This window comes from Leptosomus discolor, chromosome 5, assembly GCF_034619465.1.
Source record: "Leptosomus discolor isolate bLepDis1 chromosome 5, bLepDis1.hap2, whole genome shotgun sequence".
NCBI classification, from domain to species: Eukaryota; Metazoa; Chordata; class Aves; order Leptosomiformes; family Leptosomidae; genus Leptosomus; species Leptosomus discolor.
This window is the reverse complement of record NC_141395.1, coordinates 70824298-70847116: the sequence shown is the minus strand read 5'-3', so window position 1 is coordinate 70847116 and position 22819 is coordinate 70824298. Positions and strand designations below refer to the sequence as shown.

Genomic DNA, 22819 nt, shown 5'->3' with positions numbered 1-22819 from the left:
GGAGGCACTCCCCATCTTGGGAACAGCATCCTGACAAGATGCTGGCGGCGACAGGCAGCTGCTTGTGGAGAGGGCTGGGGCAAGCTGCCTGCAGGCTCAAGGCAGGTGACAACGAGGAAGCCACTTATATCAGCTCCCGTGCCGGATGCTGTCCTTGCAAGCACGAAGACCAGAGACCTTTTGTTCCAAGTTTTGTCTTAATTCTATTTTAAGAAAAGCTGAAACTCCTGGCACACTTCTGCAATAACGCACTGCTGGACAGCTGCGTGATAATATACACTCATATCACCCGTTTCTAATTAAACCGGAGAGCCTCCTTCTCTGATGAACTAACCCATTGGAAATTAATCAGCAAGTGACCAATACCAGAGCAAAAAAGCAGGGAGAAAGACATTGCCATCAGCTGGGCCCTGCCTGATTAGACGGGGAAGTCAAGTCTCTCGGCAAACGGGAATCGACTGCCGTGCGTTGGGCCAGCACCGCATCGATCCGTGCGGTCGCGTTTAGGAATGCTAATGAGGTTGCACGGAGGCAAAAGGAAATCATTTGTGTAAGAAAATACAGCTCTTGATGCTGTGTTATTTCTAGGAAGAGTTGATTCAACACCAGCTCAGGAACTTCGTCTTTGGGGTGGTCAGGGGGCTGCCCAGAGGAGATGTGGCAGCGCGGAACAAAGGAGGTGGTCCCTGGGTGTGGGGCTGATTTCTCTACTGGACATGGTGGTGGCTTTGGGGACGATGCCTGGTGCAGACCCCACCGGAAGCAGCCCTGCCTCTGAGCTGCTAGCACAGGTAGGGCATGGAGGGGCCAAACAGCATACACGACTGCCCCAAAAGGGGAAACGCAGTTCCAATCTGAGGACAGGCCTTCACCTGAAGGCTCCATCCCTCCCATCCAACCACTTTCATCCCATTGCCCATTTTTCCCAGAGTCCACCTGCCTCTTATTGCCCATCCCTCCAACTCAAACACCTCAATTTCATTGCCTATCCCTACCACCACAACCGCTTCCATCCCTCCCATCCCAACCACTTCCATCCCTCCCACCCCATCCCAAGCAACCCCAGTCTATTGCCCATCCCGTCAACTCAGCCACCTCCATCCCTCCCGCTCAACCACGTCCATCACATTGCCCGTCCCTCCTGGTAAGCCACCGCTATTCCATTGCCCAGTCCTCCCACCCAACCACCTCCATCTCGTTGCCCATCTCTCCCATCCATCCACCTCCATCCTGTGGCCCATCCCTCCCACCCAACCACCTCCATCTCAGCACCCATCTCTCCCACCTCAGCTACCCCCAGCATGTTGCACGTCCTTCCCAGGCAACCACCTTCAACTCATTGCCCATCTCTCCCACCCAACCACTTCCACCCGGTGGTCCATCCCTCCCACCCAAACACCCCACCACCAGAACCATGCCTGGTGCTTCCCACAGGGCCCAGTCCACACAGTGTCACTCACACTGGGGCCACCATGTCTCCCCTTCCAGTCCCACCACCCACCTTTTACAAAGCGCAGGAGGGGAACGCCAGGGAGACGTGGTGACAGATGGGTCCAGTTGTTGCAAAAATAGGCTCATACATCTTTAACTACTGCCCAAAACTTTGCCGGCTGCACATTTGTGATGTGCAAGAAGGAAACCAGACCTGAGGTACTGCAGCCTCACCAGGACCTCCACACCTCCCTTCCAGCGCATCACGGCCCCATCAATATTTCATACCTGACCTTGTGGCTTTGGCAGCTTTTTGCTTGGTTTTCATTGCAGTTTTCTTCACTCTTCCTCTGCTCTCTCTCCAGTGCTTCCTCAGGCTGCACTAACACCCCATCCCAGGAGAGCCTCAGGACCCCCACTTCTGAAATATTCATGGGGCAGGAACCTCTGGACAGGGAGGCTGCATCGGACAACCTTGCCTGCGATGGCAGTGTGAGCATGACCACGAGCACATCGGGTGGTGGAGCATCCTTCCTTTCTCTCCTTCCCCAGCCTGTCCCAGAACAGGGCACAGGAAGAGCCACATCCAGCAAGAACCCTTTTGGAGAGAGCATTAGTTAAGCTCCTAATTGCAGTTAAAAATGAGCTCCTCAGTGTCTCCTGTCTGCTCTTGCAATGAGACAAGATGAGGGGAGGGAAGAAATAAGCAGCAGAGCCCTTAGTTTAGGGACTATGGATAAACACAAAGGAAAATTATTTTCATTTAGGTTTATTTGCTCTTTTTTTGCCAATGGCAATGCTGTCCCAGGAAGGCTTCGCTGTTGAGAGGAGACAGCACCGCTGCAGCCAACATGCTCACCAGGGATGAAGGACCTCATTCAGGTCACCCGAGGCCTTTTTTGTCTTCTGTGGTCACGGTGGCAAGTCTTGTGCCTCCTCTCCTGAATTCAGCTCTTTCTGGAGTGCTGTGGGGGTGCTGGGTTCCGCTGTGCATCAATCACCTCCCCAAAAGGGAGCTGAGTCCAGCCTGGTACTCCCACTTCCACAATCCCACAAGGCTTTCTTGCGGGGAGTCCAGACATGAGGAAAGAAGGAGAAAACGTCTCCCCATACCTCTCCTGGAGCAATCAGAGGGGGGAAAACCCAAACCTTATGGCTTCCCACCCCAGACCTGCTGCCCCTGGGCAGCTGGAGCACAGCAACCCACCTGGGCAACGTGTGTCTTCCTTAAAACTTAATCAGCAGCCGATGAATATTTCACAAAGACAAACAGGCCAGGTAGGTAGGGTCAATCTTTTATTCATGAGCACTTGGGAAGGAAAGGCTGTGGGCAGAGAGATCCAGGCTCAGCCAGGTCATTGACATCTCCCAGTGAAGGTCTTATGGCCAAGACCTCTTGCATGGCTGATGCACATCTCTGGCCTGTGGGCATCCAGGCAGCATCTATGCCAGGAGATGGAGATCTCCCACCAGTCCCTGCCATGAGGACACCAGGCCATGTTCCCCTGCTGATATTTTTTTCCCCATGATACCAGCTCAAAGGATGAAAGCCCCAGGTAAGCAACGTGGGGTGAGATGATCCCAGGGCTGGGGCGCACTGGCAAACCTTCTGCCAGCCTGAGAAGAAACCCAACCAAGACCCCACACACACACACCTTTTGGCTCAAGCTGAGCCTAAGATTTGCCTGAATTTTCATGGTGATCATTTTTAGAGTTGCAGTCAAAGCTGGGCTTGCTGGGGAAATGTGGTCACAGATGCTGGCCAGTACTTTGCCCACTCCACTGTGCCTGCGTCCACATCAAGGAGGCCACAGCTTTGGCCGCTTTTTCGGAAGACCAACCCTTAAACCCAAATCCTGCTCCAAATCAAGCAACGATGGACCAACACCGATCAGGGCAGTATCCTGACCCTCCTGCAAGGCAAAAAAATGGGTCCTCCTGCATCCTGGCTTGTGAACAGTCCCCAGATCCCATTTCCAAACCATTCCCAAATCCATTTTGCATCCACAGCCCAGGCAGGGCAGGAGCCGCCAGCTGCTCCAACCTGGCTCTATTCACATGTAACAGACTCGAATCCCTCTGTAATAACATGTTTAATTAAACGCTGCCTGGCCACAAAGGCTGGCCTGACATTTAACTGGCATCTGAGAAGATGCTAACGAGAAAGACGTTAATTATCCAGCTTATTAGATGTCCACATTATTAACATAACCCTGACGGAATTAACTTGATACAAACTATCCCACAAATATTAATTGCCTAAAACTTCCTCGTAACTCTAAGGTATTAATAAGACGGTAATTATGTATGGATTGTATAGCTGCAAGTTAATGACATGGCAATTTGATTTGTCTCTGAGAAACGCGATAAACCCAAGGAAGTGTTCTCCGAACAATCAATTGATATTTAATTAACGGACAGAACCTGTCGGCGTAAATCTAAATTAAACGCCCGCTACGCCTCGTTCGAAGTGTTATGACAAAAAATCCCAGGATGTGCCAGCATGGCAGGGATCTCCTGTGCCCCGTAGTGGGGATGCTGCTGGAGACAGTGTGCACCAGCATCTCCAATCTTCATCCCCTCCAATGCACCGGACCGCGGATGTGTTCCTCTTCCTCCTCTTCTTACTCCCTGGCCCGAAGAGTCCTTGGGCTGCCTCAACTTGATGAGAGAGGAGCACTCACAGCCCCCTCAGCTATTTGGCATCACGCTCACCTCCATTGCAAGCCCAGACCAAGCAAACACGTCCCCAACAGGTGCCCTTCTGCAGCTCTCACTTGAGAAAATGGTTGAGAGTCTCAAAGGTCTAAGGTCTTCCAACAGAAAGACTTTCAAGATCACCCCTCCATCGGTTGAGCAGTAAGAGCAAGGGCTAGAGAATCACTGCTGGTGTCCAGTCAAGAGACTCGTCAACTAAGCAGAAGTGGGAGCAATAAACTCCTGGGGTGAAAGGTGTTTGGGCACGAAAAAGCCCCCAAAAGAGGCCACAAAAAGCAAAGGACCTGCACTAAGAAGTAGGAGGGAGGGTGAACATGTGGGGTGTCCCCTCAGCTCGAGTGCCCGCTTTGTCTTTTGTGGTTGTCATCAACCAGACTCTTCTTTTTGATCCACCCACACCATGGCCAAAGTGAAAACCCCAAGTAAATCTACCTCAGCCCCCTGCCCCCCCAAATGTGGCCTGACACCAGCAGGTCTTTTCTTTCAGCCAGACGATGAAAGCAGTTGTCCTCTCCCTTTGGGTAGTGCCTGCATCGAGATGGGCTTCGTACCTCACAGCTGGAAGTGATCCAGCTGCCCTGTCCCCATGGCAAGGAAGATGATGGTCCAGCCCCTTCATCTCCGTGGCTGTCGACTCCTCCAGCTAACCAGCATCACCCCCCAGCCAGGCAGGATGAGACCCACAGAGGCAGGGGAAGAGCTGATCCTACAGCGCACGCCGCTTGGGAGAGGTTGGCAACACCTTCGCCCTCCCAGCCGCCTCCCCCACCCCTCTTCTTCCCTTTATGCAAATCTAAAATAACAATTAGTTTATTTTTGCTCGTGCAAATTGCAGCTCACGCTCCCAGGGAGCAGACAGCTGCCAGGGCTGCGTTGAGCTGCGCTCCAGCCTCGGCCTGTTACATGAATAAATCAATAACCTGGTGTTGGGGAGGGGAGGTGGAGGATGCTCTACCTTCCTCCCCCACCAAGCCCCTCACTCCCCGCCACACTGTCATCCGTAGAAAGGGGGGGAAGGGGATGGGTGGGGGTGGGAAAGAGCCTGTGGATTTTACCAAATGAGTAATTAGGCACTAAGCTGATGACTTTTAATTGGGAAGCTCGGCAGGCAGGGATGAGGAGTTGTGGGACCAGCGTAGGGAATGCCTGGATACTGGGGATGACGACACCAAGGGCTACGGGGAAAGGGCAGTGGTTTAACGGACCCGATCACCACCGGATCACTGAGGACTGACCCTTGGCTGTTTCCGACTTGGCAATGCAGCTGGTTGTCATCGTGGATAGGCCCCGCGCACCCCACCTCCTGCACCCCACAGCCCACCTCCTGCATCCCACCACCTGCGTGCACGTCCACAGTGACCCGCAGATTTGCACACATGTATCAGTGCACACCCCTGCACGCAGTGATGGGTAGGGTTGAGTGATGAGCACCCAATAAATAATTATCAAACATGCCTGGAATGAGTTGACGTTGCTGGGAGCCGTTGGTGTTGCATCCTCACTGGGGCTTGTCCGGTTGGAGAAGGGTGGGCTGGGCAGTGCTGGGCTCCTTCTTGCTCCTCACGCATGATCCAGCACTTCCCCTTCCTCCCGGCACAGCAGCAGCCAGAAATGCGGTGCCGTGGCACTGCTCAGACAACCGCAGGGGCTTGCTGCAGGGGAAGCACCCCCTATCCCATAATTTCCTACACCCCATATCCCGCATCCCAGGTCCCACATCCTAGTTGTCCCATCCTGCAGCCCACCTCCGGCATCCCCTATCCCGTATGCCTCATCTAACCTCCCCATATCCTGCATCCTACATCCAGGGCCCCGGATCCTTGCATCCCACAGCCCAACTACCGCATCAGAATCATCCCTGGGTGATGCCGACCCGCCCAAAAAGCAGGGAGTTTGGGATCAAAACCCCAACTGTCATCCTGTTCATGGTGTGCATGGGGGTTTCCTGAGTGCTGGCTGTCGGGAAGGACCCTGGCTCCCACCGAGGTGATACTGGTGCAACAGGGATGTGCTGGCTGCGGGAATAAATCCCAGCCGTAGGGCTGAGCCATGCAAGTGCCCAAGCAAGAGAGCCCATGAGCTGGCAGAAGCAAACGAGCTTTGTTTTGCTAAGGTGATATATGTATATAAATGTATTTTTATATATATATATATATTTTTATATATGGTCGGCAGGGCAGCGTTTGGCTCCCAGGGACACAGGAGCATCGAGGAAGCAGCCGGCCCCGGAGCACGGGAGGGAGGGAACATGCGAAATGCAAACTTCAGCCGAGCCAGAACATGAAGATCGTCACGAGCCAAAAAAATATCAGCTCCAAAACTGAACCCGGGCACGGCTAGCAGCGAGTCGACCCCGAGGACGGCTCGTTCCGCATGCCCTCTCGGAGCCAGCGTCGGGGCATTTGTTTTGTTGAGGGGGGTTGTTGTGCTGGGAATTAAATTAATTTGTGCTTTTTGAGTGAACAGAGCCCCAAATTCATGCGTGCCCAGCAACCCACCCCGCTTCCAAACCCTGATTTAATATCCCGGGGTTGGAGTTATCATGTTACCAAAATGTCGGGACTGGCGCAGAGCAGGCTGTGGCGGTTTGGTGGCGAACCTGCCGGGTTTCAGCATCAATAATGGAGGAGGAAGGAGCGAGGGGTACTTTGGTGATGCCGCATCGATCAGCCCGTTGCGGTTTTTCTGCCTGTTTGCAGAAACCCCGTTATCTGCCACGATCTGGTTAATCGCTACTTGGGGACACCACAGAGCAGACAGCACCCGTTGTGGGGGGCGGCTTTGCTGGGGGTTGTGACCAGTTCCAGGCCCCCATGGAAGCTTAGGCAAGGCACTGCAGGGTGCTGTTGCATTTGGGGCCAAGCGTCCCCCCTAAAATCACCCTTTTGCCTGGTGGAAAAAGGATGTAAAACCCATCAGCAGGAGGAATTTTGGCTGTTTCCCAGCCCACTGATGCCCATGGTGCCTTCAAGCGTACGTCAAGGTGCAAGCAAAGCATGAAAACAGGTTTAAAAACCTCTGCAGGAGGGTGGTATGGAGTGGGCCATGTGCCAACCCCTAGATTTCATCCCCACACTCCCCACCCCAAGAGTGAGGCACCCCTTGGTGCATCCCAGGGGGCTGGGGTGAGACTGCGGGGCTGCTGCTTTCACCACCGCAAGGTCAGGCGAGAGCTGGGGTGCAGGAGGTAGCTGGGACGGGTGCAGGGGCCGCAGATCCTAACGGGAGAGAGCCTGCGGCATCCTGAGGAACTGCGACCCCATGCAGACCCCCAAAAGCAGCAACCGCTTGGGGAAGGGGGCTCCAGCCCCATTCGGGAATCAGGAAAAATGAGGAAAACCCCTTAAAAAGAGGTCAGAGCAGCCCCAAAATCTATAGGCTGTCCTGTAACATGCAGATGTGACACCCCATGAACATCTGCAGCCCTGCAGCACGGGCACCCCACACTGACACACCACCCCATCCCACAACACCCCCCCCTCCATCCCAAAATAAGTGCCGACGTGCCCCAACTGTGCACACGCAGCCCCGCAACGCTGCACAAACTCAGGGTCCTGCAGCGAAGGTCAACATATTGCACCCACCCCAAAAATGCTGCAAGATGAAGCAGGGAGCAGCCAGACACACACCCCCCCACACACTCACACCCCACAGTGGTGGTGGTGGAGGGGTATCTCAGCCCTCCTAGCCCCAACAAGGAGACAACTCATAAATTGGCTCCATTTGGACATAAAACGCTTTAGTTTTTATTTATTCAGCAAATAGGGGAGCATGGCCAGACCCCAGGGCAGCCACCCCCAGGAGCAAGTCAGTGTGATGGGGGGGGGGGGGGGGGGGAGTGTGGTGATCCCAAACTGCACCCCAGTGCTGTGACAGGGCAGAAGGGTGCGACTCTGCCCCAAAATCTCCCCAAGGAAGCTGCCAGAGGATGGGGTCCCCCCCCCCAGAAGACCAGCAGTAAAGGGCAGCAGGAATGCCCGGTGCACTGCTCCAGGTGTTCCCCTGCTTGGGGGATTTCCAAGAGGTGCTGGGAAAAAAAAATTTTAAAAAATCAGTGGGAACCACAAAAAAGAAAATAAAAAAACAGTGCCAGGAGTTGGGCAGAGTTGCTCCTCTGCCCAAAGCCGCCTTCAGAGGGTCGAGGGTGAAGGGGAGCGAGTAACACCACGACCAAAATAATCTGCTCTTGGGGGAACAGCACTGAGACACCCAGGTTGCACCTTCCCCAGTGTGCTGCACCCCCAAAAAATAAATCTAAAAAAATATATAAATCAAAGAGGGGGACAGAGGGGCTGAGCGATGCTGGGCACCAAGGAACAGGGAAAAAAACGGGCATCCTCAGCCCCAAACCGCTCCTTCGCTCTGCCAACGCGGTGAGGACACGCGATCTCAGCATCGCAGAGCATCACGCTGGACCCCAGGGGGTGAGACACCCCCCCCCCCAAACCCCACACAACCCCAAAGCCAGCTCTGATCCTCCAGCCAGCCCCAGCACAGCTGGGAAAAGGGGCACCAGCCCACAGGGATGTATGAGATGAGCTCGCAGGGAGCGTGGATCACAGTGAGATCCAGAGCCGAGGAAATAGAGGGCAAGGAAAACCGAGGATGGTTTGGGGGAGGCACTGGCCCCAAACCCCTTCTCCTCTCCAAACTCCTTATTTAGTCACAGAGCAGGCGGCTGGAACCTCACTCCACCAAAAGAAATGTGCCAAGAGGTGGGGGGAAGGAGATGTTGGGAGGAAAAGTTGGGGTGTAACCCGCCAGGGAGCTGCGATTCACCACCACCACCCCCCTAAAAAAAAAACAAAACAGAAAACAAAACCAAAAAACAACCACCCAGAGAGAGGAGGCGATGTCCTGCGAGAGGCTGCATGGGCAGCAGGATGGGTTGTTTTTGTTTGGAGCCAGGTTTGCCAAGCTTTCCCGGCAATAAATAAAAATAGGAATAGGGGGGGTGAAGCCCCCCACAAGCTGCAGCGAGTCAGATAGGGGGGGCATCCCAGCTTCCATCCCAAAAACCCAAGCCTGATACAGAGCCGAGCTCAAGCTGCTCAAAACCCCTCTGGACACAAAATAAGATGCCAACAAGCCTGAAACGGCTGAAGAAAACAAGGGGATGAGGTTTTAGGAGGTGCAGGGGAGGCAGAACCAGAGAGTCCCGGGGCCACACGCACCTCACCAAGCTCAGGGAGAGCGAGGCGCATCAGCACAGCGGTGATTTAGGGAGGGTGGCAGGAGGGAACATGCCGCAGCCAGCGTGTCGGGGCAGCTCCCAACTGGGGACTTGCCACGGCTGAGCCTGTGCAAAAATACAGGAGGAAAACAAAATAATTATATATATAAAATACATAAAATGCTCAGAAACGTGTTGGACCAAGGACCACGGTGAAAATCGCCCCACTGAGCCCAGCACGGCCAGGGCAAGCTGCGAGCGGGGCGACCGCGCTTGGGCTTCCCGGCAGCGCTGAGCAGAGCTGCCGGGGCCATACGTTCCCACGAAGAGTCCCCCAAAAAAACACATTAAAACGTTTGTAAAAAATATCAACCTTAAAGCTTTCCTTTGGGGAAGGTGTGCATTTGGTTTGGGTTTGTTTGTTTGTTTTTTTCCGCCCTTGCTTTAATTAAAAAACTCAAAAGGGAGAAGCCAAAAGGGGAAAGAAAAATCATTTTTTTTACCATTTAAAAAATAAAATAAATCAAGCCAGCGGCTCACAGGGACGGTGTCAGACAAACTGGGACCCAACTGCATCCAGGCTTGGGGTGAAGGTGACTTTTCAGCAGCCGCAGGGACGAAGGTCTCCAGGGCACCTTGGGACCCTCTGGCCGGGGGCGGATAAATAAATCACAGCACCCGGCTGGAAAATAAAATTAAAAAAAAAAATTAAAGAAAAAGAGCAAAAAGCCAGAGCGATGGTGGTCCCCGACTCGCAAGTGATGGTCAATGCTGGATTTATCCCTGCGAGCCCCCCTCGCCCCGGTTCGCATCAGTACCAGGAGTCAAAGGGAAGGAGCAACAAACCCCAAACGAAAAGGCGATGCTGCGGGACGCCCCCCCCCCCCCCCCCCCCCCCCCCGCGAGTTGAGAGGAAAAACCCGACCCAGGCTCTAGTTGAATATAAGTTTTTATCTTGATGCAACATCGTTAAAACCGTCACAAATCGAAACAACAGGTCGTTAAAAACGCTTCGCACGATCAGTACCTAAAATGCACCAGGCTCCCAAGCTCGCTTTGTCCGCAAGACCCTTTTTTCCCCCACGCACCCCCCCCCACCCCCCCACCCCCCCCCGCGATTAAGTTTTTAAAATGGTTTTTCTTTTTTAAATAAGCAACTTGGTGGGTTTTTTTTTTTTAAAAAAAAGGAACAAAACCAACAAACCACCCCGCTCCTCCGCGCAGGATCGGCCCCGCTTTCGCTCCGAGTACAATTGCACGAGTTTTACGATGCTTTTGCGCGAGAAATAATGTGCATTTTCTTTCCTTCTTTCGCCATCGAGGTTAAAATAATATTCCGTTTCCCGAGGATTAATAAATAAATCTGGTGCATAGTGAGATAGCAGCCAACCGTTTGCAGTCCATATATTACTATATTGCCTTTCAGGTCACCCTAGAATTGTTACCTCTCCCCCACCCCCCCCACCCCTATTTTTAAGAGCATAGATAATTTTAAATCTCTATAAAACAGTATTATTTAACCCAATTGGTTCCTGTATATAGTGCATTCGGCTTCTTCCCAACATCGTTAAATTAACTCGGATATTATTTGCATGCTATTACATACAAACTTTTAAGACTCGTGTATTTTTTTTTCTTTTCTAAAGGATTTTGGTTTTTTTTTTCTTCGTAAATAACCAAGCAAAATATAGGCTCAAGGAAAAAAAAAAAAAAAGGCAGAAAACGAACTAATTTCTACATATTTACAAGGGTGAATAAGTTAAACGTGGCTCAGGTTTGCCGGCCGGGAGGGGGGTGCGGGCGGCGGGGCCGGGCAGGGCGCAGCGCTGCCGGGGACCCCCCCGGCTGATCCGTGGAGACCCCTCGAAAAAAAAAAAAAGAAAAAAAAAAAGAAAATTTGGGGTAAAACACGCAGGATGGGGGGGGCAAGAAGAAGCCACCTGGCTGGCGCTGATGCTCCGGGGGTGGCGCGCCGTACACGTCCCGCATGCAGGCTGGCTCCAGGTCCGCCACCACCCCCCCCCCCCCCCCCCAAAACCCCGGGGACCCTCCTCCCAAAAAATTTCAGTGGGGGGGAAAAAATAAAATAATTTTTAATACAAGCAGAGGGTTTTACTCTCCCTACATGAGGAAAAAGAGGGACACCACCACCCCCACCCACCCCCCCCCCCAACACCACCACCTCCCCACCCCGGCTTTGCGGCTCACATGAAGAAGTCGGCGGTGGGTTTGGGGGCGGTGGATGGGGAGGGCTCCCTTGGGAAGCCCCCCCGGCCGGCTAACTTCTCGTATTTTTCTTTGTACAGATCCCTTTCCTTGGCCAAGCGGGTCACCTCCTGCTTGAGTTGCTCCACCTGGCTCTGGAGTTGACATTTCTCGTTCTCCAAGATGTGCCGTTGCTGGACCCGCTTGTAACGGCAGGATTGAGCGTAGCCTCGGTTCTTCAAGGTCCTCCTCTTCTGCTTGAGGCGGATCACCTCCTCCTTGCTGAAGCCCCGCAGCTGCCGGTTCAGCTCCCGCACCGACATACTCACCAACTGATCGTCGGAGAAGCGGTCCTCCAAGCGCAGGTGGTGATGATGATGATGGTGATGAGCGGGATGGTGATGAGCGGCCGGCGGGAGCTCCTCACCCCCGAAAGGTTGAGGTCGGAAAGGCTCGTAACCTTGGTGGTGGTGATGATGATGGTGAGGGGCACCGATCAACGCCTCCACCGCGTCCTCCGGCGTCAGGTTGAGAGCTTCGGGATTGAGGTGATGCTGGTAACCCGACATCCAATACAGCTCCTCCAGCTGCGGTTTGGAGCCCAGGGAGGCGGCGGTAGTTGTTGGAGGACCGGGAGCCGGTTGCCCCCCGGGGCTAGGAGCGCAGAAACTGGGCGAGGAAGGCACGGAGGAGCAGGGCGTGCTGAGCGGGGTGGAGGAGAGGGAACCGGCGGGCAGGCGGTGGCACAGCCGCTCCGCCTCCGCCGGTTCCTTCTTCACCTCGAACTTCATCAAGTCGAAATCGTTCACGTATTCGATGGCGAGGGGGCTGGTGGGCAGCTCCGCGTTCATGGCCAGCTCCGAGGCCATCTCAGTCCATGGAGAGGAGACTGGGGGGTGATTTTTTTCCCCCGAGGTTACCGCCGCTCACCCGAGGGTGGAGGGTCCCGGCGGGCTCCGGGAGTTCTCTTCCACTTGGGTGTTTTTTTTTTTTGTCTGGGGTACAACCGGTTGCCCCGACGGGGGCTCCGCTCCCGGGTGCGACCGGGCTCCGGGAGCCTCCGACGGGGCTTTGCTGCGGGATTCAGCCGGGCTCCGGGAGCCTCCGACGGGGCTTCGCTGCGGGATTCAGCCGGGCTCCGGGAGCCTCCGACGGGGCTTCGCTGCGGGATTCAGCCGGGCGCCCTGGGACACCGCTCCGGGCTGCGGGCAACCACCTCCCCGTCAGGGAACTTTGGTCCGGGGCTGCAGTCGAGCTCCGGAGCTTCGTTGCTGGAGCCTCCTCCGGGATTCGGCTCCGGGACCCTCCTCCGGGGCTTTGCTCCGGGCAGCAGCCGGGCTACCGGGTTGATCCTCCTCCAGGCGTTTCGAGCCGGTTGCTCTCCTCCTCCCTCCCCTTTCTCCTCCTCCGGGAAACGATGTCCCGTGGGTGCTGGACCGGGGGGTGCTCCTCCAGCTGGGTCGGGGCAGGTTCTGCCGCTGCCTGCGGCCGGTTCCCAATGGCGAGGAGCAGGCAGCGCCCTGCCCGCCCCTTCCTGCCTCCCCTGGCACCTGCCCCGGCCCCACCTCCCCGGGCTGAGAGCCTTCTCCTGCCCTCCTCCTCCTCCTCCTCCCCCCGGATACAGCGCCCCGGGGGCGGGGGGCTGCACCCCTGCCCGCAGTCCTGCCCGTGCTCGGCGCTGCCGCCGCCGCTGCCGGGCGGCTGAATGGAGCCCAGCGCGTTATATACGGGGGAAAGGGGCCCGGCCCCGCCTTCCCGGGGGGTGGGTCCAGTAGCTTGTCGCCTATCAGTGCGGCTGTCGGCCGTCTCGATTTGCATATCCCCATGGCAACGCCTCCTCCCCCCCCTCCCCCCCCCGGGAGCTGCTGTCAATCTCCGCGGGGAGAGGGTTCGGTGCTGCCTGGAGGAGGGGGTAAGGTGGGGGGGTGGGGGCGAGGGCATCCCCCCTGCATATCCCCCCCCCCCCCCCCATCCCGGGCATCCCCGGCCCCACCATGTACCTTCAACCCCGCAGCTCCCCAAAACCACCCCGGGCCCAAGCCGGGTTGTGCAAAGACTGGGGGGGGAGGAATTAAAAAAAAAAAAAAGAAAACAAATTATCATTTTCTCCCAAAGAAATGGGAAAGACCCAAAATGGGGCTTATTGAGCCCAAATCAGGTTTTTATGCCGCCTCGCTGAGCGACCACGGCCTCCCGCACCCCTTGTGGGTGCCATCGGGACGCAACCCCCTTCCCCATCTGGGTTTTCCCAAATGGGAGCAGCCCAGCATCCGTCCCAGGGCATGGGGAAGGCTGGCTGGCCTTGCAGAAAGCCAGATCGATATAGTTTTGGGGGAACTATTTCTATTTTTTTGAAAAAAACACCTCGCTGAGTGACCACGGCCTCCCGCTCCTCTTGAGGGTGCCATCAGGGCGCAACCCCATTCCCCATCTGGGTTTTCCCAAGTGGGAGCAGCCCAGCATCCTTCCCGGAGCATGGGGAAGGCTTGCCATCCTTGCAGAAAGCCGTATCTATATATTTTTTGGGAATTATTTCTATTTTTTTTGACATTCCCGCTAGCTGTTTGTTGTCGAGGAGTGGCCACATGCTCCACCGGATGTGGACCAGTTTCACCATTGCCTCTGGCTTCGTGTCACAGGAGGTAACGTTCGCAGCTGGCACATGGCGAGGAGCGTCGCCAGCTCGAGGACGAGGACCATCACCCCCAGCGCGTGGCAAAGGCATCGCCGGCACCGGTGGGGTGGCCCACGAAGGTCCTCAACACACCGCAGGATGAGACCCTGGCCTGGGGACGGCCACTCTGCTCCGAACCCTGCCACCTCGTGGCTGCTGCGGCTGCAGCATGGGAGGGGTGAGGAGGTTTGGGGTGCCCGGGGTCAGTGTCGGGGGTGGGGGGGGGGGTGTGTCAAAAGTCAGTGCTACGGTGGTCTGGGTTAGGATGGGGACACGCTCCGAGGCCAGGGATGCGAGGCGGTGGCCATCTCTGCTCCCCACACCGTTCGAGGGAAACTGAGGCACGGGGCAGTTGCCATGGAGTTGTCCCATCTAACCCCAAGGGATGACCAGCTTCATCCCACAGAGGCTATTGATACCCACCCACCCCTCCACCCAGCAATCCCCCTGGGGGCCCGGGATCAGCCCCAGCACCCTGCAGGATGCAGCCTGGCTCCCACTACATCCCAGCCTGGCCGCAACCTGCCCCGTTGCACCCCACAAGTAGCTCCGTGGGATTTGGGGGGGTGACGGTCCCCTGGCCCAGATGAGGGGGTCATCCCCCCTCGGGGACTTGGGGATGCGGGACACTGCCCTCCACAGGTGCTAACTGACCGTGCAAAAGCAGGGATTCTTTGGGCCAAATTAATGCAAAAAAAAGCTTTTCTGGGGGGGGGGGACATGACAAACCCCCTTATCCCACTGCATCCCCAGCAATCAAAACCCCACATAATTTCTTTTACTGGATCCAGCCTCTGGAGAGTTTTGGGGGCTTGTTGTCCCCTTCTCCCTCAATAAGGTAAAATTGAGCCAAGGCAGATGGGGAGGGAGTTTGTCCCCCCCTGGGAAGGATCATGGCCACAGGCAAAGCCCCACGTGTGTCTCCCAGGACCCCAGTGATGCTCAAAGTTTTCCCATATTGGATAACTTGGGACACAGACATCCCATACTGGAGACTCCAAAGTTGGGCAGGGGATAATGGGACACCCCACCCCCCCACCCCCCAACTTGAGGGACGGAGTAAAGAAGGGGACAAAAACGGCATCTTGATGGTTTTTTGCAACCAAACCCCCTTTTCATGGGGTGTTTTTAACCCCTCTCTGCTTAATGGCGTGGCCCCGAATGCAGAATCAGTGTCCCAGTGCGGTGGGATGTTGGGGTCCCCTGGTGGGAAAGGGGTGTGTGTGTGGCGGGGGGTGTCTGCGATACGATGCCACCTCCCTACCCCTGGCACCACGTTCCTTCCCGGAGCTTCTTGCACCTTGGGGGCACCCCCCACCCCCCCACCCCCCCCATCAGCAGCTGCCACCCGCAATGGGACAGGAGCCACGAAGGGATTAGGAATGGGCCGAGCTCCAACGGGGCCGTCACAAACCGCCCCCCCTTTGGGTATTTTTAGCGGGGGTGGCTGGGGGACCGCGGCCGGGCCCCGTGGCATGTCCCCAGCCCTCCCCGCCACGCCGAACCGGTCATCTAAGTTTACTCACAGGCGGTCGAGTGACATAACCAGGTTGGTGGCCGGGGGATGGCGGCAGGATGGCGTCACCTCTTGCTTTTAGAGCAGGCAGCTCGTGGGGCCCTTTAACCCTTCGAGCGAGGCTGGGCGCCTGGGTGCTGCCTCAGTTTCCCCAGTTGGTGGGCGATGGGGGGGGGAGGATAGGGCGCAGCACCCAGCCTGGGGGGACTGCCGGCTTGGGGAACCCTCGCGGGGACATCACCACATGGCGAGGGTGGTGTCGACTATGAGCTGGTGGCACCGTCTTGGTGATGCTCCGCCAGCATCCGCAGCGTGAATCCAGGCGTTATCGCACCAAAAAGGGTCAGAAATGATTATGGGAGAGGGGGAAAAAAAATCCTGCCAAGAGGCTGATGCCCATGGTGGGACCAGCTATGGGCACTGAGGAGGAGGAGGAGGAGCGGGGCAGGGGACAGCCACCCCGTTGAGAGGCAGAAAAGTGAGCCGGCGGGTGATGCTAGCCCGGCACCTGCTTCCCCGGCAGGGACTCAAGACCTTGTGCCAGCAGCACCCGCCGAAAGGAGGGTTTTCCAGGAAATGTTTACAGTGCCTTCCAGAAATGCTGCCCCGTGCCACCCCGCCAGCCAAGGCACCCCCCCAGGGCACGTCCTTGCCTTGGGACAGCCCAGCCACATGCTCACCACCACCACCGCAGCACCCCCGGCTTCCACGGATGGATAAACCCCCGCCACGGGGGCCCATCACCGAGGCACCGAGGCGTCGTGGCTGTTGGTGGCAGCGGCAGGGGTGGGGGGAACCCACCGGGGCTCAGCGACACCTCTCCAGGGGCGGCGTTTATCCCTGCTCGGAAATTAATCACCCCCAAGCAGCGCTTTAACGACAGCCGGCCATAAATTACAATCCTCCCCGGGAAGGGAAGCGGCGGCGGCGACGGCGGTGGGCGGCAGAGCCTCGGCTCCTCGTTGCCTCACTTAATTAGTGCAGCCCGAGCCTTAATCCCCGTTAGCCTGCTCGTTAGGGAGCCCCGGCCACGGGAAGCACTGAAGCTCCTGGCCACCATCACCCTACACCAGCCATCCCTAGGGATGCAGCATCATTGTCTCACCCGGGGTGATTTTTTAGTGAATTTAGGTTGGGTTTTTGTTTTGTTTTGTTTTGTTTTTGAGGAAAGCACCACGTGAAGAAACATCCTTTCTGGGTAAGGGGGGGAAAAAAAGTTGTAATAATTAAAAATCCTGAAAGATTTTGGGGAGCAGAGTGGCCTCTCCATCATCAGCACTTACCGGCTCCTCAAGGGGATGTTCAGGATCACTGAATAAAAGAGCGAAGCCACGCTCTGACCGGGCATCCCGGGGAAGAAACTCTTTATTTAGATATCAAAACACACCAGTTAATAAAAGACATCTAATATCGATGGAGACAACAAAGTTTTTATTAAAAACCAGTTCGCTGTACACACGCTGGGGTAGGACTGCAGCCCCTGGCAGGGGACCCGCTGGTCCCTGCGATGGCTGGGGGGGATGCTGGGATTGTGGGTCACCCCAAACTGGTCCCCAAGTGGCACTAACCCCCCCCCGCCCCCGCCCCACCCCGCCCCGCCCCCCGGGTTCAGCAGCAGGTAGCATCCTTCAACAGGAGCCCAGGGAGGTGACAGGCATTAATGATGTCATGCTGTGGTATATCACGCCTCGGTATACCACGCCTCGAGCCAGGTGGTAAATCACTCCCTGACGAGCCGGGCAGGGGGGAGCAGCCCAACCTGTAGATGTGGGGTGCTGACAAGACCCCTCCACAGGGGTCATTTGGGGAAGGGGAAACCCCCAGCAGGACCCACGCCGCCCAGTTGCCAAGGGGGCAAAAACCGCGGGCGTCAGCTCCTTTTGCCGGAGCCGCGGCGCACCTGAGCCCGCGGCATCGCGGCGGCTCCGTCGCCCACCCTGCCGCCAAGTGCACCTGGGTGCTGGGTCCCCAGGGAGCCCCAGTGCTCACCCACGTCCCTGCTGATCCCTTTTCCCCGCAGGGCTTTTTCCTGAAGGTGCTGCGATTGAGGGGCAGCGGATGGGCCAATCCGGCCGCCCCGCATGGCTGCTCCAGGCACCTCTGGGCACGGGGAGATCCTGCAGCTGTCTCCAAAATCGCGTCTGTGTCAGGGAACAGCACCCAGCACCCCGAAATCCCCATGGAAATTGTACCCATGGATGCAAAAAGCCATCGTGGCAGCAGGCAACCCTCGGCTCGGCACAATGCTCCCTCCCTGTGCTTTGCTCCCGCTTGGATTTGGAGCGACCCTGCCAAACCTTCCCCCCCCAAAGAGCTGGTTTGGGTCTCCCAAGGGATGGGAAGAGGTGGGGGACAGGGTGCAACCAGCCATGGGAGATCCCGATGTGCTGCAGGAGCATTTGGCGTGAGCTCAACGCTGCTCCCGACGCACGTTCCCGCTAGGGATGCTCTCTCCGCTCCAAGAAATCTCCTCCCAAAGACGAGGGGATGGAGCAGGATGGAGGCAGGTGGGCTCTTGGCACGGAGAGATCGGGGCCCAGCCATGTGGGGGCTTTACACCCTGTTATATCCTGGCACGGTGACTTGTGCCCACCGGCCACGCTTGTCCCCATCATAGCGGCTGACCTGGATGTGGGCACATCAGGTGATTAAGCTCCTCAGGTCCCCGTGTCACCTCGTATCCGGGACAGCAGCAGAGATGCCATCTGTGGGAGGACCGATGGGGACAAGAGCCTCTTCCCAGCCCCACAAGCATCCAAGGAGCCTGGCGGCAGGGCCTGCCTTCAACAAACGGGCTGAAAAGGTGATTAATGGGCAAATTAAAACATTTCCAACCAAGCCGCTTCCCTGCGGGAATGGGCGGCGCTTCCCCACGGTGCCCCCCTCGGCTCCTTCACCAAAACGATGTCCCGGCAAACCAAGATGAGAAGGTGGGGGTGCCGCGTCCAGCGGCGGCATCCTGAGGTAGGTGCCAGGTCGTGCCCGGCTCTGCGGTTCCTGAGCTGGTCGCGGGGTCAGGTCTCGCTCATAGACGGGGTTTGATCTGCAGCCGTTTGCCTGGAGGGGGGAGGAAAGGAAAAGGTGATGGGTGGGAGGTGGGTGACACACGTCTGGACACGCCCCGGGCTTGTCCGTGCCTGGTTGTGGTGTGTTAACGCACCAGAGATGGACACGAGCACCGGGGATGCGGGTGGTTCTCCATCCCGGCAGCACCTGACCCGGATAGCACCCACCGGCCTTACCTCTGCTACCCTCCTCCAGGCGGGTGTTTTCGGAGTCCCGTGAGGATGCCGGAGGCAAAGTCCTCTTCCATTTGGTGCTGCCTGGGAGAGGAAAGGAAGAGGAGAAAGTCATCAAGGTTCATCGAATCATAAGGCTGGAAGAGACCTCAGATCATCAAGCCCAACCATTGACCTAACCCCACCGGGCCCACTAAGCCATGTCCCAAAGTGCCACATCTACACGGTTTTTGAACACCCCCAGGGATGGTGACTCCACCACTTCCCTGAGCAGCCTTTTCCAACGTTTGACCACTCTTTCCATAAAGAAATTTTTCCGAATGTCCAACCTAAACCTCCTCTGGCACAACTTGAGGCCATTTCCTCTCATCCTATTGCTTCTTACTTCGGAGAAGAGACCAACCTCACCTTACTACACCCTCCTTTCAGGTGCGGAGAGCAACAAGGTCTCCTCTCAGCCTCCTCTTCTCCAGACGAAACCCCAGTTCCTTCAGCTGCTCCTCACAAGATCTGCTCTCCAGACCCTTCACCAGCTTTGTTGCTCTTCTCTGGACATGCTCCAGCACCTCAAAGGCTCGTGTCGCCTTGGAAATCCCTTGGGATGTGGGCCCAGGAGCATCCCGTACTCCCCTGCTGCTCCCACAGCCCCAGCACTTTGTGCTTTAACAGTGGGAAAAGGGAATAAAAGCTGCTCCAGAGGGCACGGTGCCCCCAATGAGATGGATTAATTAGTGAGCAAATGGAGAAAAATAAATGAGTCCACCTAATTGCATCCCATGCCTCCCATTCTAAAGCTCGCAGCGATGATCATGGCTCCCCCACCGCCCTGCCAGCCCGCTGGTGGGGACATGTGTGTCCCCAACCCGGTGCTCAGCCTGGCCTTGCTGCGCCATGGCCCTTTCCCCAGCCTTTGGGTGCAGAGTTGGGCCCTTTGGGGTGGGGATGTGTCTCCCTGCGAGTCCCGGAGCTGAAGTCCCCCTTCACAGTGGCTGGGATAGAGGGGATCGGGTCTTCAAAACCCCCAAGCAGCCTCAGCGCCCCCATAAGCAGCGCGGGATGGAGGTGGAACGCCCTTCCCACCGCAGAGCAGCGAGCTGGCCACAAAATTCCCAACTTACGAGTGAAAAAGAAAATAAAAAGTAGCCGAAGCTTCAAATTGCAGCACATGGTGAGCATCACAACCTGCTCCAGGGCTGGGCTGGAGCAGGGAAGAGCAGAGGACTGGCAAGCAAGAGGTTAACTCATGCAGAGTGCTCTGGCCATGGGTCCCCAAACCTTTCATCCACCCCCAGCATACCCCCAGGATGCTCTGGGTGATGCTTTCTGTTTGCTGGAGCACTGTGCCTCCCCCAAAGAGGGTCTCAGATGCCAACTTGGTCCAATCTGGCCCAGATTCAAGGCCAGGTTGGATGGGGCTTGGAGGAACCTGGTCTAGAGGAAGGTGTCCCTACCCATGGCAGGGGGGTTGGAACTAAATGATCTTTAAGGTCCCTTCCAACCTAAAACTTCTGAGATTCTATGCTCATACAAAGCCAAAACTCCATGAAGTGCCTCTGGGAGGTGACCTCTTTGCAGGACAAGTCCAGGCACCTCCCATAGACCAGGGTGGATGGCATGAAGTCCTCCTCCATTTCAACCACAACACCAGACACGCCTTTCTGCAGTTTCTCCTATTTTCCCTCCCAGAAAGATGTGGAGAGGTGGTTATGGGGTTTTACCTACCAGCCTGAGGGGTGGGCAGGAGAGCAGTGGCCACTTGCACAAGAAGACACTGAGATAAACGTGGATGGGAAAAGGAGGTTTCCCAAGAAAAAAAGGACCCCCAGCTTGTTGAGCGATGAGCTTTAGTGGGAAAAGTGCCCCCTCACTTGGGATTACAGGATGTGGAGAAGGTCATGGAGAAGGTGGAGGGAATCCAACCCAAACCCCCTCCAGATGCAGATGTTCTGGATGAGCAGCAGACAATTTGCCCACGTTTCTGCAAAACCCCAGTCTTGGTGCTCCGCATCGCACTTCCCCAACGATGATGCCCAAGGCGGAGGTGGGACCATGGGCACCTTCGAGCAGCCTTGAAAGCCCAAAGAAGAACGTTTTGGGGCAGAGGAGGCAGGAAGGGAGAGGATCCCAAGCAGCATCCAACCACGAGGAGTCATCAAGAGTTTTTCTTTGCTTTTAAACTTGGGTAAACAAACTTGCTTGGAGTCTAAGCCTTCGTGGCAGTGATACATAGCTTTTGAGCTAATTTATGTAAAATAAAGAGGGCTCATTTAGTACCTTTCCACCCTTAATATAACACCCATACATCAGAAGGCTGCACAGCAGCCACAACGGACTCGGCTATTAGTCACTGGCGACGCAGCCGAATTTGGCTTCGGGGAACGGCAACACGGAACAGACACCCATCGCACCCCGCTCCGTCTCTGATCGCCCTCCTCGTTTTCCAGCTGACCCCAAGAATCCCTTTCACATCAAGCCAGATGGTTTTTCCAACACAGGATTTTCAAATCCCACCCCAATCGCTGTAATTAGGGTCCAGAAGAGCTGCTGCCCATCGATCCCAACGGGTCAAAACCAGCATCTCCTTGTTCCTGTTCCACCAGTGTCTTGGTTTGAAAAAGACAGGTGTCTGTGGAGGAAGGCAGGAGCCTCCCTTGAAATGGAGAGTGCAACCCCCTTCCCTCCAAACTATTATAATTTTGAAATTAACGGGCCTTCAGGCAAAGATATGGGGAATAGGAATAACAGTTCTTTACTAATATATATATATATATAACACAAGGCAGGGAAAAAACAAACAACCCACTGGTTTACACTGACAGAGTCAGGAATACAACCTGACACCCTGTTAGGGTGGCAGTAGCAGTCCGATAAGATGCTGGCTGCAGTCCTCCTGAAGTGATGGGTGTAGTTCTGTGGAAGCAGCAATCAGGTAAAAGAGTCTGGTCTTCCTCCGAAGGTCCAGTGGTCGGCAGGTAGCTCTCGTCCTCTGGAACTCAGGTGGGGGGAAAAGCTCCTCTGGGAATCCAGTGGAAGAAAGGCGGCTAGCGTGTTCAAAATCTCCGTTTTTATTTGGCATGGACTGCTTGGCTCCTTCCCCCCCCCTCCCCGGGCGGAGTATCTCACAATGGGATGGGGAGTCGTGAGGCAGTTCCTTGATGGGCCATTAACAGGAGATAGCCCAGGAGCGAGTTACCGATGGGTCAGGCGATAAGGCATTGTTGTGCCCATTGACAGGAGATAGTCCAGAGGGGGGGAGGCAGGGAGCACCGCCCCACCTGGTCTCAACAGCTCCTGAAGATGGTAATAGAATATATTTTTTTTCTTTTGGCACATTTTACACTGTAACCCAGGACATAATCCACCCCTTATTCTATTACCATCTACACCATACCCAACCCAATGCCCCCTTACAGATACATATATACACAATGAAACCTTACACAGAGTTCTCACTTAAAATTAGGTCTCCTTGTGGTACACAACGGGTTTCCCCATTTTTCTGCATTACCCACCAAGTGTAACCAGGTCCTTGAGCAAAAACAACCCCACGGAGGGGTGTGCCTTTGCCTGATGTGGGATTAATCCAAACAGTCTTTCCTAACATACCTCTCGTGTGTACCACAGGGACTTTATCTCCGTCCACTGTGTGCAAGGGTCCAGACTGGGCGGGACCAGCTCGATTGATGGACCCTCGGGTATTGACCATCCAGGTGGCCTTTGCTAAGTTCAGTTCCCAATTTTTGAAAGTCCCCCCTCCAAGTGCTTTTAGGGTAGTCTTAAGTAGCCCGTTGCACCGTTCAACTTTCCCGGCAGCTGGTGCATGATAAGGGATATGATATATCCATTCGATTCCATGTTCTCTG

The 22819-nt window shown here is 55.9% G+C and overlaps 2 protein-coding genes across 2 annotated transcripts in view; both read right to left on the bottom strand.

Moving 5' to 3' along the window:
* Positions 1–11526: 11526 nt before the first annotated feature.
* On the bottom strand, positions 11527–12396 carry MAFA (MAF bZIP transcription factor A). The gene has a single exon (XM_009956928.2). It carries the CDS (start codon positions 12394–12396, stop codon positions 11527–11529), a length of 870 nt encoding a protein of 289 aa, XP_009955230.2.
* Positions 12397–17716: 5320 nt separating this feature from the next.
* The window catches only part of ZC3H3 (zinc finger CCCH-type containing 3), a 186677-nt gene continuing 181574 nt past the window's right edge, over positions 17717–22819 (bottom strand). Inside the window, exons 12-13 of the mRNA XM_086465474.1 lie at positions 18960–19040; positions 17717–18774 (exon numbers count right to left, since the gene is read on the bottom strand). Coding sequence (XP_086321600.1) covers positions 18743–18774; positions 18960–19040 — 113 coding nt within the window. The 3' untranslated portion in view covers positions 17717–18742. The remainder of the gene's footprint in view (positions 18775–18959; positions 19041–22819) is intronic.